Source organism: Brassica napus, chromosome A1 (assembly GCF_020379485.1).
Source record: "Brassica napus cultivar Da-Ae chromosome A1, Da-Ae, whole genome shotgun sequence".
Classification (NCBI taxonomy): domain Eukaryota; kingdom Viridiplantae; phylum Streptophyta; class Magnoliopsida; order Brassicales; family Brassicaceae; genus Brassica; species Brassica napus.
In genome coordinates this window covers 23,495,690-23,512,323 of record NC_063434.1, presented here as the reverse complement: position 1 = coordinate 23,512,323, position 16,634 = coordinate 23,495,690, and the positions used below count along the sequence as shown (strand labels likewise).

At 33.2% G+C, this 16,634-nt stretch overlaps 2 protein-coding genes across 2 annotated transcripts; both read right to left on the bottom strand.

Annotated features, from left to right (window-relative positions):
• Nucleotides 1-4,765: 4,765 nt before the first annotated feature.
• LOC106435571 (protein ETHYLENE INSENSITIVE 3-like) lies at nucleotides 4,766-7,537 on the bottom strand. The gene is made up of 2 exons (XM_048737632.1): nucleotides 7,281-7,537; nucleotides 4,766-6,854 (listed from the first exon to the last, which is right to left on the bottom strand). Exon 2 carries the CDS (start codon nucleotides 6,825-6,827, stop codon nucleotides 5,013-5,015), a length of 1,815 nt encoding a protein of 604 aa, XP_048593589.1. The 5' UTR covers nucleotides 6,828-6,854; nucleotides 7,281-7,537; the 3' UTR covers nucleotides 4,766-5,012.
• Nucleotides 7,538-10,004: 2,467 nt separating this feature from the next.
• LOC106435563 (CCR4-NOT transcription complex subunit 9) lies at nucleotides 10,005-12,268 on the bottom strand. The gene is made up of 9 exons (XM_013876472.3): nucleotides 11,990-12,268; nucleotides 11,748-11,819; nucleotides 11,590-11,679; nucleotides 11,466-11,508; nucleotides 11,199-11,305; nucleotides 11,017-11,112; nucleotides 10,551-10,741; nucleotides 10,400-10,469; nucleotides 10,005-10,322 (listed from the first exon to the last, which is right to left on the bottom strand). Exons 1-9 carry the CDS (start codon nucleotides 12,155-12,157, stop codon nucleotides 10,221-10,223), a joined length of 939 nt encoding a protein of 312 aa, XP_013731926.1. The 5' UTR covers nucleotides 12,158-12,268; the 3' UTR covers nucleotides 10,005-10,220.
• Between the last annotated feature and the right edge of the window lie 4,366 nt (nucleotides 12,269-16,634).

Genomic DNA, 16,634 nt, shown 5'->3' with positions numbered 1-16,634 from the left:
GGTTATATACTTATATTAGCCTTGACAAGAGCTATGTACTCCCAAAGATAAGAAATAGCCATTCACAAACCATATTCACTTGTTAGTCGCCAGAGCTTGCTCATTCGGTGTTTCCACCATTAATGTTATCTTCCTTGTTGCTTTCGATGTTAGGAAAAACTTTCTACAACTTTTTCATTTTATATCACTGGACTTTTGTTTAGCTTCATTTATTTTATTGGTGTTGTCTGACAAACTTGTGAGACTTATTTTGATGCCAAGTCAAAATCGGATGAAACTGCTTCGGTTGTTTTCTCTACTGCACCATTGTGCTTGTCAGCTATATATGCAACAACACTAGAATCCCAAAATCATTAGCTTAACTATATATACAATTTTGAGAATTATTGAATATTATGTACTTTCAATAATTCTTACAAGCTGCTTCCGAAAAAAACACTTGTAATGATGTTCAAGTCAAAAACTAAAACGAATATTATTTTTATTTTAAAAAATATACATACATAAAATGAAAAATATTATTAACAATTAATGTATAGCATAGAAAGTTTCATCTCTCCAAGCATTTATGAATAAAAAATAAATAGAGTTATAGATTTATGAATTACAGTTTAGACAGAAAGCAATTATAAAATGTCAGATGAGTAAAAAATATATAGATAGATTAAATGTTTATTTAAAAAAGTATCTAAATTTTGATATTTTACTTATTTAAAGAGATATGAATCCACAGAAGTATTAATTATATAAGAACTTGATTAAAATTAGAATTTTTATTAACTGATATAGTGAGTTGCTAGCTTATCAAACATTAATTTGTACAAAAATAGTATTTATTTGAGTTATATTTTTTATTTTCTAAAATAATTATAAAAGTTCTATAGATTTCTTCTTCATTTATTATTTTAGGGTTTTAGTGTATATCTTTGTTCTTGCAACTTAATTTTAATTATGTATCAAGTATCATCTAGAAAATTGTGTGGCAATCATAGAAAGAAAAAGAAATAGATGCATGTATATATTTGGACCCGTCTACTTCCTCCTCAATCAGGGCCGCACAATTAAAATGAAACCCTCTTCATTTCACATATAATGGATATGGAAAATGATCAAGAGGTTCTGATGCCAAAGAGTAGAGGGAAAAGGGAAAGATAAAGATGACGATGTTTTTGCCAATGAGATATCAATTATCTTCTGTAGTGAATGATCGACATTGGTGCATTGTGTTTTCGTTCAGCCAAACCGTTTGGTTGAGGAGTATGAAGACAGGAGATCATCTGTTTGATTCCACATTTTGACAGATGATTCATGAAAGCCTTGTTGATAAACTCTCCTTCACCATCACTGAAACTGTAATATCTTTTGTTGACACTGATTTTCTACCATACTTTGAAAGCGAAGGAATACTGAGAAGAAATCAGACTTGAGCTTTAAAGGATAGAACCATGTGAATCTTGATTTATTGTCAAACAAAGATTACATAGTACTGAAACTCTTGAGAAGACATAACCGGACATGGACCCCATAAGTCACAGTGTATTCTCTCAAGTGGTCTATTTGTAACAGTTTCAGAAACTAAAAATGGAAGCCTACTACTCTTCCCTACTTGACACACATCACAAAGAGTCTTGGAGCTTGTCTTATTGGAAACTATCGCATTTTTTCTTGAAAGATGTTGAAGAATGTCCTTGTGAGGATGACCCAACCTCTGATGCCAAACCTCATCACTTGTAGCTTGTTGCCGGTTAGAGTAAAAAACTTGAAACCTTGCATCCTTCAACATATACAGATCCTTAAGTCTTCTTTCTTGTGTTATCACTGCCTTTGTCACCTTATCCTTTACAAACACATGATCAGAATCAAAGGTAAACTCACAAGGATAATCTTTTGTCAACTTAGACACTGATAATAGATTCTTTGTGATTTCAGGACAAACCAAAACATCATCTAAAGGCAGCATTGTACCTTGTGGAGTGTGAAGAGCAATAAAACCGACATGTGTGATTGGAAGAAAATCACCATTTCCTACTATTACTTGATCATTACCTATATACGGTTCAGAGGAGTGTAACTGAGACGATTTGTTGGTGATGTGTGCAGAGGCAGCTGAATCAGGATACCATTCTTGACCAGACAGTTGCTCTTGATTAGATAGTCTCATGGTTGTCAAGGCGTTGTGAAGGTTGTCTAAGACTTGGTAATCCTGATCGAATCTGTTGTAGCACTTCGCCGCTAAATGACCGTATCTACCACATATCTGACATGTTCATCTGCTATTCGATCCAGACGAGCCACTGAACCGCTGCTGGAAACCTCGACCACGTGTAGAGTATGAGCCTGATCCTCTGAAACCTCCTCTATTAACAAAGTTACCACGACCACGAGATGAGTATCCACGTCCGTTTCTGGTGTGAAACGCTAGGTGAGGGCTTACTTCTGCTGGTTGATTGTAGATATGTAGCTTGTCATCGAAATTTATGAGCTTGAAAACTGCATCTTCGAAGGTCATCTGAGAAGGGGAATCCACAGAATGCTCGATGACAGTGCAGATAGACTCGTATTCTTTTCCAAACCACTCAATGCACCGTAAATCATCTCATATTCTGTCATTGGACAACCGATAGAATCCAACTGGTCGCACACCGCTTTGATATCACTTAGATACACGGCCATGGTCTTCTGCTGCTTCGACATCCCTTGAAGTTTTCTCTGAAAATCCAACTTTCGGGTTGCAGACACACGGTTGTACTTCTGACGGAGACAGAACCAGACTTCCTGAGCAGAATGGAGACCATAGACTGAACGCAGTGCTTCCTCTGTGAGAGATCCAAACAACCACGCCATAACAAGTTGATCTCGTCGAACCCACTTGACAAACTCAGGGTTAGCCGCTTCTGTAACCACTTCGCCGTTGGTTGTTGTAACAGTAGGAGATGGATGAGGAGTGGAACCATTGATGTAGCCACTGGCTAGAAAGAAATGACTCGAACTGGGTCTTCCACAAAACATAGTTTGTGGAAGATAACTTGAATGTTACGCACTGTGAAATGCTCAATGAAGGAGCAAAAAATGTGTATGTGGTTTCTTCCATGGCTCTGATACCATGAAAGTATCACAAAGCTTTGAAGATGAAAACAACTTTTAATTTATTATTGTTTTACGACTTGAGAAACAATTATAGAGTCATCTGTCCTTTTATACATGAAATGAAATCTTATCCCAATGCTGACATCAGCAAATGATTGCACATTGATTCAAGGCATCCAAATTTGTTGGTGGTAGAGATTCCTTTAGCTGTCATCTTTTTACACTCTTGACGGCAAGGAAGTTTGTTGTTCTTTTGACTGTGAGTAACATTAGAGACTTTTAACGGCTATTTCAGAACCTAACCTTCTGATTGAGTTGGTGTCTTCCCACGAGCTGAACCTTCTGCTTCAGTTAAAGTGTTTGGGGGCACTTAGTCTAATAGCATGAGCCGGCCAACAGGGATAACTTTAATTGTGCACACACCACCAGCCGCAACGTTAAGTATGATGTTTATGTCGGTTTCATTAAAGCGAAATTAGTTTCCATTTTCAGAGTAATTTAGGGCTGTTTCTGCGAGGTGACGAACTAGTTCCATGCAGTTAAGATGGAAGAAGTCTCACATTCTAATGAATGGTTTAAATAATCAAATATTATCTCCCTATTCCATAGGTTTTTACAGCTTTTACAGCTAATTTTAAACCAATTAAATTTGAGTGAACTCTTTAAATTTGTGTGTTCTTCATGTAAATGTGGCTATTGTATTTTTTTATTAGCTAAAACACACAAATATTTAACATAGTCATTAATAAATTGGGGTAAATCAAAATATAAACCAGTTGATTTTTTATATTGGATATTGTTTTACCAAAATGCTTATCAATTGTAGTAAAAAAACAGCAATCAGATTATACAATTAGTGGAATTAGCTTCAATACCTACTAGATTCTGATATGTGCTTTTAGAACTCATAGTTTTTGGAAGATAATTTAATATAATGAAACTTATAATTTTATATGTTTTATCGAATTTTAACTTTCAAACTTTATATTTTCATTTCTGTGTATTATTATTTTATTTGTTTTTCTTATTGAATTTTTTTTTCTGGTAGAATAGACGTGGAAAAAACATAACCTATTGGCTAATACCACCCGTCCAGTTTATACAACATCATCGGTGAAGACGGTTTTGATGACCTTGACAAATAAGTTTAGTTGTCTCGAAAAAGGTTTTTAACAATACCTTATATTATCTCAAATAAACATTTTTAAGTTTTCGTCATAAAACTCAAAAAAAAAATGATCAAAATAGCACTTTTTTGTTTTGAAAATTTTAGTTTTTATTTTTTATTTTTTAAAATTTGAAAACTTATCCCCAAAATTCTACTCTTAACTCTAAACCCTAAGTTTAGATTAGTAAACCTTTGGGTATAAATGCATATTTAACCTTCAAAAAAAATTATTTCGGTCATTTTCTTGTTTGGAATCTATTTTTATGAAAATAAAGGGCAATTTAAAGGAATTTCTCTATCTCTTATATCTAGAATAATTTATTTTCATTTTCTATGTGTGTGTGAGTTTGATCGCTTGTCCGCTTGTCAATTGAAGCACTGCCATGCTCTACTACCACCGAGCCACTTGCAACAAACCCGTTTGCTTTCAAGGATAATGGGTACTCAGATTCAATGTGGTTCAAGTGAAACACATCACCATTGTTCAAATCATCAAATTACAAAGGCTGATAAAAACATAACAACGACAGTACTTAAAATTAATTCCAAGTTATATATGTATAATATGAGAACTTACATTGTGTTTGTCCCCAAGTATGGGGGTGTGTAAACTAAAAGAAGCTGATGATGAAAGAGATTCACCCAGCCAAGACCAAGAGAGGTTTAGACAAAGAGACGTCCCCAAAATACTACATGGTAGAGTGAATGTAAGAACACGAGATAAAAATAACCAGAAGATGGAATCTACTACCAAGGCTTAGAACCACAAGGAAGCATCATGCTGCTTTTGATGCATACCATCCATCGTCCCAGCTACTCCTGGCATTGACATATCATCTCTGTAAACGAATGAGGCCATATCGAACGGTGCAGAATCATAGACATCCTGAAACCTGTTGCTTCTACTGTTGTTTTGCGCAGCTTCAAAGTTGTTGTTGTGAGTGGTGTCGTAGTTGAACCCATTGTTGTTCCCTTGGAAAAACATTTGGTTGCTGCTGTTGTTGTTGTTAGCTCTGTTTGGGATGTTAAACTCTTCAAAGAAACTTCCTTCCACAATGTTTCCTTGGAACTGATTCTGGACCATTGGTTGAAGCAGTGTCACGTTTTGATTCTCCACAACCATAGAAGTTTGGTTGCTCTGGACGTTCCTGTCGTACATAGACATAAGCTCGGAGATCATCTTCTGCCCATCTTCAGGAACTCCAATACCGGTTAAGTCAATAGGTTGGTCCACTGAGTTCACCGGCCTTGGCTGAGAAAATCCAACGACAGGCTTAACTTCGTTCACATGGAACCTGGACGGTCCTGCTCCATAAAGTACGCAACTGTCTCGGTGTGGACAACCTAATTGATGGTTGTCTCTTGAGCTCCTGTCCAAAAACCCCCTGCTGATTTCGCTATGGACACATCCAGGATTCTCACAGGTGAAGAAGACCGTTCTATCCATTACAGCGTTCAAGTCTCTGTCAGGCTTCCTCTTCCTCATGAACTCTGATGAGACTTCTTCCTTCACAGGCTTCACCTCTTCCACTTCATAACGAGTCTCCTTCTCAAACCCTTCAACGTCGTACTGACCACAATCATTCATCAGAAGCGAGCAGCTCCCACCGCCTGTCAAAGAAGAAAGAGGAGGGCAAGACTCAGGATAAAGCTCCCGAGCCAGGGCCTCTTCTTGGTTAACAATAGCAAGCCAAGTAGCACTCTCTTTAGCAGTCATCTTATCCTGCAAACATTTAGACTGCCTCACGAGCTTCCGAATCTTACCAACATCAGGAAACATATGCTTAATAACCGCAGTCAAAACGCCCACTTTCCACGCCTTCTTCAAATCATGAGGCTTCTTGTAAGGAGCAGGACCTTGGTCTTTCGCCAAACCGAGCTGACACCACCAGTCCTCTTTCCCGTTAGGCCACCACGGAGGAGGCACACCTTTCTCCAAAGGAAACCGTCTCTGAGGAGGGTCACAATGCTGCATCAACGCAGACAAAAGCGACCCAAGAGTCGTGTCCTGAAGCTCTTGCAACGTGTGCGGCGTAGGTCCAATCAAACCGTTATTTTCACAAGCCCCAGGGACGTTGTTATCCGCTTGGTACTTACTTATAGCAGCAGGACCGTTACGGTCAAACCTGACTTTATCTTTCCACCACTCACGGAGATTATCGGAAGCCCCGGTGACAGGCTTCCCGTTCTCGGGTATGATACCGTAGACAAAGCCTTGAGCTTTGCAGACTTCCATCATCTTCAGCATGTACTTCAAGATCCCGTCTTGCGCTCTGGACATTTTCTTCCTCCTCGCTTGCTCCTGAGACTGTCTCTGCTTGGCGGAATCATAATCAACTCCTTGTTTGCTGCTCTTGTTGTCCTGCTCCTTGAGACGTTTGAGACGCATCTTGTCTCTCCACATCCTCCTCTCGAGCTCGTCCACATCGATCTCGTCGTCATCTGTGTAGTCGTCTTCAACAATAGAATCCGGTTCAGGGTGTGGTGCGGGACAGAAGTCGAGTTCCCCGAGAGAGGACGAAGAGTACAAGTCCATGTTCCCGCCTAACATTCCCATCTCGTTAAACATCATCGTGAGTAAAAACAGAGCCGGTTAAACCTAAACCAGAGCCAGTAAGAGAAGAACCGGTTAGTACAAAACCAAAACAGTCAAACCATAAACTCAGAATTAGAAAGAGGTCAAACAATATATGAATTCGATTTCCATAAAAGGGATGAGATTGTCAACTTCGAACAACTCAAGATTACGGAACATCGAGTAAACCCCCAGATATAGAAGGGATCATCATTTGTGAATAAAAATGAAAATTTGACGATAAATATTTAGAATATTTAGAATATTTTTCCTATAGATCAACCATACTTGATGAAGACTAAACAATTAGTATTTGTATCATCCTAGAGAGTAGTAATCTGCAGACTCATAACACATCGATCTACCAAAACCTCCCATGTAAAAGATCTATCTAACTACCTATAATCGTATATCTTGAATATCAATAATCGATTGGAAGAAAATAGTTACCTGGAGATATAAACAAGCAGCCCAATAGAAAAATATGACAAAAAAAAATAAAATATATGGATTTCTCCTCTTTTTGGTTAGATTGATTAAACCCTAATTCATCATCCTCTGAAAAGGTTAGGAGACGAGAGAGAGAGAGATGAAGATAAAGGAGAAGAAGAAAAGTCGACGAACGATCACGTGTGTGGAAAGCGACTTGCGTTTCTTTGTGGAGTCTCTCTGTCTCTGTACATCATGGAGACACAGGGTATTTATATATTTTATTTTAAAATTTATTTTAAAGACATCATTTATTGACCATTTATTTAAATAATTCCGAAAAATATATAACAAATGCGCCTCTTGACTTTTTTCTCACTGCTCCTCCGTTGGGGTTACTTCATTTCTCTTTTTTATATTACGCGGTGTGAGTTCAACTGTTTTTTAACACGTATTATTAATTGCTTCAAAATTAAAATACGTTTATTTATTTCTCTCCATTTTATTATCAAAAATAAATATTTCAGTTGTCCTTTTTCTGGTCAAACATACTTCTATTATCCAATCCTCATTTAAATAGGTAGAAAATAAAACGTATGACTTTTTTGACATCATGACAAGAGAAAACTTACGTCGTCATCGACAACTATTATCGATTAGGACAAACTTTCAATATGAAGAGGTGTAAGAAAACATTTTAATAAGTTTTCGAGCCTCTTGATTAATTAATTAATTATTATATAATTATGATTGTCACGTTCTCCGATACATTTGTCAGAAACGAACCAAACAGAGTGTTAAATTTTATGCTCTTCTTTTTGCACTTTTTCTAGTGTCTATAATCAATTGCAAACAAAAATATTCAAAAAATAAAAATATATTTAGATATAGAAATGAAACATATTAAAAATTTTATAATTCAAAATATGACACAAATCAATAAAATAATATTATTTAAATTTTTTATATATATATGATTTCGTTAGAATTAAAGCTTAATAGTTATATATTTTTACATATTATATAAGTATACATAAATAATTGTATTATTTGCTTTATGTTCACAATAATTATCTCTATGTATGATGTTATAAAAAAGTTATCTTTATGTTTTCTTAATGCCTTAATATATTTTGTTAATATATAGTAAAATTATATATAAACCACATTTAAACTTTATAAAACGTGGAATATTTTATATACGATAAATAATATAATAAAAATAATATAAAATTTAAATTTCAAAATGTAACTAATATATATATACAATAAAAATAATTATTATATTAAAAATATTTTAAAACAGAAAAATCCAAAAAAAAAAAGAATTTAGTAAATTAATAATTCTATAAACTAATAAAATATCATAGTTCAGATTTTTTTAACATATAAAGTTTTTACTGTAGTATAATACAATCACTTAAACAATATGAGCATGATGACAAAAGTTGGGCTGTAGAGATCAATGAGGTTGAAATGGTTGGGATAACTAGGGCTGAGATATATAATTTCTATGGGTTCTTCACTAACTCCAGTTTGTGTTGCATTACTCTATTGACATCTCGTTATCCACCTGAAAAGCATCATACAAGGATTCAGCTAAAAAACAAAAAGTTAAGATGATGCCGCAAGGGAAACTTTAAAAGAGATGCATTATAAGTGGAGAAGCTCGCTTCCATTTCTCTTTATCTTTCTACATGGTTCCATATAAAAGCGACGGTTATCATCCATGCTAATGTTAAGTTCACTTATATGGCAACACGTGAGATAAAACTTTAACCTCTGGGAACTCTCTTTTCACTGTGTTGCAAGCTTTGCTGCGAATGAATGCACATGAATAAAAAGGAGGATGACCTTCAAAGACCTGAGCACTGAACATAGTTTCCAGGAAGAAGTCAACACTTAAAAGAAACAAAGGTCAGATTAGCCACAAAGAAGGTAAAGATCATTCACTTATGTTGTGCAAATAGGGGACATGAAGGTCTCAATGAGATCATTCAAGACAGTTCCATACTTGGTGTTGCTGTAGTTATAGCTGGACAAACCAAGGTTTCTTTAATCCTTATTTGAACATTACAAGACGAATTGCATTTGATTTTTCTTTACAAACACCAGCTCAAAATCTTATGCTTTAAGGTTGAAATCTCATTGAGGATGCTCAAGGCAGGAAAGCCCGTCCTTCAAAGTGACTTGTCCACTTCATTTATACTAAAAGACTGCATTTTTAGCTTCCTTTTGGTTACACATTTCAAGTAGCAATCACATTCTTCACTAAAATGTGATTGCTACTTGAAATGTGTACCAAGTTGAAACACTAAAGATTTTTTCTTCTTGATATGTTGCTGTCATGGATCGTTTCGCACAGAAGGCAGCTGCTGCGGTGTAATTAAGTTGATGACTGCTCTTGTTTGAACCACCTTGGCATTTTGTTTAAGCTCCATGGATCCTTAAAAAATGAGAAACGTATAGTTCTGCAAGCTCCCCATGCATTCCTATATGGGCTGTGGCTGAAAATTATCGTTTTGAACCAGGTTTTGTTGAGGTAAATGCTACGTAAGGGTATTCTTGGCATTGTTGAGAAACTACACTGTTCTTCAAATGTGTGGTGATTAATTTTGGCAGTTGAAGAAACTGGGGATATGATGAACAAGAGCCTCGTCTACCATACGTGGAAGGTGCTCGTGCCGTTGCTGTTCTTGAGGCAATGCTTTAAAACTTTTGGTAAGTATGATCTAATACATCAAGAGACCACCAAAGCTTTGATGAATAAAATTTATGAATACATTATTTGTAAACAGTCCTATATATTATCGAGAGCTTTCTTAAGTTTATAAAATAATTACAATAAGAATTTCAAACAGATTAAAAGATCTAAGTAAAAGGCATCAAAAGCAAGCACATGAATAAATTAGAGAAACAAAAAGAACACTCCAAAGGATAGGCTGAGATGCATTCAACTCATCAAAGCATGTGCTCAAATCCTCCACCTTGATGACTTGGGACTCGACCAACTCCAACATTGTGAACCAACTGTTGCAGCCACCTCCTCGCGATTTGATCCTCCTGAAAAGAAACACAACTCCAACTTTTAACTAAGCCATTTCATACACGAACAAGTTCAAAATATAGCAATGACTTACGCGAAGACAATTGCTGAAGGTTCCATCTCGTAGAGAGTCAGGGAGACAGCTTCCGAGTGCAGCACAAGCCCTAAACAACACTCAAGTGAGCCAAGAGAAACTAATGTGATATATTAATCTCTGAGTAAGGTTGTTTTGAGCTAAAACAAACCTTGGGTTGTCTGATAAACGGAGGTAACAACGAATGATATGCTTAAGAAGGCGTGGAGAAGGCTGCTCCACTAGTGACTGAACCATATTGCCCAAAACTCGACCAACAGCAAAAAAACGCTCTGCTGTTGTGCAGATGTAATCCATCCCCACATCATCTAACAAGATCTTCTGAACTATGAATGTCGCAACCTAACAGCATGTTAATTAACAAGGCGTTAGTTAATGCACATTTTCCACGAGTTCTATGAAACTTAACAATCCTAGCCTAGAGCATTCTCATACAGTTCAGTAAATAGATAGAAGAAGAGCTGAGACTCAATTTTGGGTAGAGAGTTTAAAAATGGGACCAGCAGCCATTTACATCTCAGATGAGTTTTGTGATTTTCAAAAAGTAGAAGGAAAAACTCGAATGAGAGTATATATATAACTGCGCAAAAAATGTTATGGTAAGATAAGAGGCTTACGGTTTTGGACAGCTCACTCCCCATCTCCATGGTGCGAAGGCAGAGAGGAATAATTTCCGTTGAAAGAAGGAAGCTAATGACCTCTGTATCATCAACCTGGTGTAGAGAGGTGAAAGAAGGATGCCAATGACCTTTCTTATTTCATACACTAACAGAAGGGGAAAGGGAGGGGATGGGTTTACCTTGACAAGAGCACCAATGACACCTAGGCTAGTAAGGCGCAAGTACTCAAAAGGTCTAGACTTACTCGTTGTATTAAGGAAGGGGTAAAGGTAGAGTGGGATGTGAGCTGCAAATAAAGAACAAACAAGGTATAACAACAAACTCATCAATAAACACGTGCATAAAAACTGAACCATAGAAAGAGATAACCACCAACCATGATAGACATCCCCAATGGTACAAAAACATTAAAATGCATAGCCCAATTAAAAGAAGGAAAACATTACCCTTGAGAAACAACATTCTCGTGTCGGAATGAGATGCCACACACTGCAGAGTGAGATAAGGCAAGACGAATTGTATAAGATTAGGCAAATAGATGAAACATGAAATGTAACAGAATCATTTGACCTGAAGAAGGGCAAGTGAATTGCAAACACGGTTGGACTGAGCAGGAGTCAGATTCGGAGGTGCAAGAACAGAGTAGATCGAAACTATCTCCTGCAATCAAGTGTAGATGAAAACTTTCAGTAGACACTCTTACCAAAGAAAATGTATTGTATTCATACCTGTAATAAGGCAGCAATGGTTCCAAAAGAGTTCCACAAGAGAGGCGCCAAATCCTGAAACAGTTCTCTTTTCTACAAAAAAGAACAACAATAACTGATTCAGACAATGAGATTGTCAAAAGCATAATGCGATGTCGGTAGAAATAGAAACCCTAAGCTATTGTTCTCCAATCAGACCAAACAAACAAAAATAAAGACAACCCATACGAAGTGAAAGCAAATGTGAGATTAAAAGGGAGAACCTTGGAAAGCTCGAGGAGAGCATTCTCTCGGAGTTCGGGATTGCTGAGATCGAGAACCAACTGCTCCGCGGAGGCCAAGTTCCGATCTTTGTTCGCCGGAGCTCCGGCAGAATTGCTGGGACCACCGAAAGGAGTGCCCATTGAGAGAGATGGAGGTAGATTCGCCATTTTGTTCCAACCAGATTCGATTAACTTTGTTTAGTTTTTTCTAGTAACTAGCTTTAGTCTAAATCTCCTCTTCCTCCTTTTTCTCGAGTTTGAACCATTCGGTCTCTTTCTTCTTTCTCACTGAAATTTGGAAATGACAATTACGCCCTTTCCCTAAGTTTTCTTGTTTTTTTTTTGTTATAATTTTATAATACCAAATTAAGTTTTTAGTTTAATTATTATATCCATAAATTAATATATATATAAATTAATCAAAAATTATAGTTTTGGTGTAGTCCCAACATTATTTGTTTATAGAAGTTTCACTATATGATGTTTTAGTTTTTTCCTTATATACAAATTCATGATGTTCTATTTATAATTAATGCAATTTACTTTAAAAATAAAATATAAATCAAAATGTAGAAATGTAAGTGATTTTATTTTAGGGCAAATCTCCAAAATAGCACCTTTCTAAGTTTATATCACAAAAATAGCACTCAAAAACTAAAATGACCAAAATAGCATTTATCTTTTGAAAAATTTAAATTTTTTTATTTTTCAAAATTTGAAATTTTATTCCCAAAACCTCACTTCTCAACTCTAAACCCTAAAACCTAAACTCTAAAACCTAAACCCTAAACTCTAAACCCTAAACCCCACCCCTTGAGTGCTATTTTTGTGACTTTTGACTTTGAGTGCTAGTTTGGGAATAAAAACTTGATTTAGTGCTATTTTGGTCTTTTTCTCTTTATTTTATTAGGAATCAAATAAAACTTTAAACTAACTAAAAGTAAAACTAAAAAGTAATAGACAAAAGTAAATATTTAATTTGTTTAATATATGTGAACAATCTTAAACATCATACATTTGTATTCAAAGGGAATATGTCTTAGTGTTTTTTTAATTATCCATGGGTATTCTAGCCTCCACCGAAGTGGATCTAGAGTAGCCACATGTTAACAATCTACGTTATCGGTCCACATCGATCCTTTATCCATGGTGATGCCAAAATTTTAATTCTCTAATGGTCAGGATTCGGACCCAGCTGTTTTTATCGTATTGAGCTTCACCCTCAAGATAAGATCCGATTTTATGGTATAATTAGAGTAAAATAAAGTATGTGAATTTTTTGGCCTAGTAACTCTAATTTTACTCGTGTTATCATGTTGCGAAGGCCGTTTAGGAGAGATATATTATAGAGTTTGTAGGAAGGCTAAAGCTTCGGGTAAGAAGATGGTTTGATTTGGTCTACGCCTGTGTTGTAAAAGACAGTTGAGAGCTTTTATGTCTGAACACATAGACTCTGTGTGTATTCTCATGGTTTATCAGTGCATTAACAAGAAAAGATTTTATGACATTTGTAAGAAAAATTGCGTATGTTGAGTAACGCAATGGGCCGAAGACCCAGTTGAACATGAAATGAGTTAGTATTCAGTTGTATTTTGCCATTGTCCAGGAGCTCATCCTTTTCATGAGTTAATTGATTAAAAGGTCTTATAAAACACATTCTGAATTTTATAAGTTAAAGAAACACATGACTTTGTTTAGATATCAAGTTTTCGTTTCTTTTATTAATAAGATATCAGGATTTAAAAAGTTAAATTTCTAGAAGTTAGAGACTGAGCTTTTTGTACCTTTTTGGACAAAGAACTTATTGTACCTTTTTATAGAATTTTATTAAACTTCTTTAGAAAATAGACTGTCTATATAAAAATATTATTTTTTAGAAAATAGACTATTTCTATATAAAAATGCCATCTTCAAGTTATTTATTGTATAAAGAATAATGCAGGACATTTTAAATGCAGATTCGACTGTAACTTTTTTCTCATTCAACACATTTTTTGCAGATCAAAAACAAATGATTAAAAAATAAAAAATCGGCATGCAGATTTAAATTGCACATAAATGTTTTGATCTGCAACTAAGGAAGAAAAAGAGGTTGTACACTTACAGATCAATAATATAAATTTATTTATATTGGCTATTATTTATTAATATATAGTCTACTTTACTAATTCATGTTATTCACATTGAAACTTAGGCTTCGAATGGTAAGCAGATCAAGAAAACGCAGATCAAACCCAAAACGCAGATCAAGCAAAATAAATGCAGATCAAACAGAATAAATGCAGATCATGCAGAACAAATGCAGATCTAACTGGTTAAGCTAGTTTATTGAATTAGCGTATTTAACCAAATCTTAAAAATAAATTTGCAAATTAAATATCTAAAAAAATACAAATTCTTATCAATTATTATTTTTTATTAATTGAATAACTACAAAAAAGATTAAACATTATATAAAAGGTAAACACAATTAAAACAAAAAAAACAGTAAAAAAATATCACTCTAATAAATATATTGAAACTTAAAAATTATATAAAATTCATTAAATGATAAAGAGTATTACTTGTCCCTTTAATTATTTTTATAGTACAAATAAGATCCAAAGACGTTAATTAGGGTTGGAGATAAAATCATTTTCCTGAATTTTGAACCGAACCCGAACCAATAAACTGACTCGTACCAAGTTTAAAATGTAAAATAACAAATACCTGGATGTGTTTTGTAGGGTGTTATAAAACATATCCAAAGCGAAAGTGTTATTAAACCGAACCTCAACGGGTGAAAAATATCAGAAAAATTGATCTAAATGTCCAAATTTATATAGAATATAAATATTATAAAATAAATATATACTTAACATATTAAATTTTCTATTTATTTTGCTATGATATATATCAATAAATATTTAAAATTTAAATAAGTATCTTAAATACTTCATTCTATGCAAATAACTATATATGTTTTATGTTTTTCTTTTAAACTTTAGATTTTATTTTGGGTATATCCGAACTGATTTAATATAATCTGAATCCTAAAATTCTTTTTCATATCATTTTCCTCAGCCATAAAAATAATATTATTTTACTTATGTTAAATATTATCAATTATAAAAAAAAATAAACTATAACATATATGTTTCCTTAACTATACATTATATAATTATTTAGTATAAACATATATTCTTAGATTATATAAAAAATAATATACATGAGTATTTATTATTAAAAATTATATAAAATTGTGAATATGTAATCTACATATTCATAATTTTCTATTAAAATATTTATAGAATATATAAAATATGCTTATAAAATTCGTTTAAAAAAAACTACTAATAAAATGAAAAGATGGAACAATATATTAAATGTACTTTTGAAATGAAATATTATGTGAATTCAAAAGTGAAAGAAATAAATTAAATGAATATATTTATTGGTAGAACGAAAAGAAAAAGAAAAAAAACAAAACAAAAGACAAATGATTCTCATTGGCCCTCAGCATGTTTTTGGTGTCTTTCCCTTTCTCTCCCGCAGATCATTAAATCAATGACCAAATTTATTCTGCATGCAGATTTTCAAATTTTCTTTTGTTCTGCATTTGAAAAATTGAATAGAAAAAAAATTGCAGTTCAATCTGCATTGGTAATGGTCTGCATATGTACTGCATTTGGACTGTGTTACATTCATAGCCTAAATAACTAAATCTTTAAAACAAAATTTAATAATTTTGTTTTATAAATAATTTATTTTATAGAATTTAAATAATTTTATAAAACATTTACTTAAAAGTATATATTCAACATATTCATATTTTTATATATTATGTTTGCAATAACTAGATATATATATATATATATTATTTTTGTATTATCTATTTTCTTTGCTTTACTAAAAATCATTTATAATATTTACATTGATAGAAAACATATATATTATATTATATTTTATTTTTATTCTTGTTATGAGTAATATAATTAAAATAATTAATAATTTTTATAAATTTTTATTTTCTAATATTTTGTAAAACTTATTCTAATGAATATATCTATGATGTTTGGTAATTTAAATTTCATTATTAATAAAAAAGAATTTGTATATTTGGTTTATATATTTTAATTATTATTTTCTAACATTTAATAGAATATGATAATTTAGTAAGTTTAGTTGATAAATAAAGATACAATTGTTTTGAATAGTGTTTGAGAACCAGACTGGACTGGCCGGTCAAACTGTAACTCATCCATCTTCATGTTTCGGATTGCTCTAAAAATCGAATTTGAATTAAACCTTCAAATCTCGTAAAAACCGATAAAACCTGTAATTTGGACTATAAAAATAATTAAATGGAAAAGGAATACTCTTTGTCATTTTAATGAATTTTATATAATTTTTAAGTTTTAATATATTTATTAGAATTATTTTTTTTTGTTTATGATTTTTTTGTTATAATTGTGTTTAACTTTTATATAATGTTTAAACTTTCTTTGCATTTATTAAATTAATAAAAAATAATTGATAAGAATTTGGATTTTTGTTTTAGATTTAATTTACAAAATTATTTTTAACATTTGGTTAAATACACTAATTCGATAAATTAGCTTAACCAATTAGATTTACATTTGTTCTACATGATTTGTTTGATATG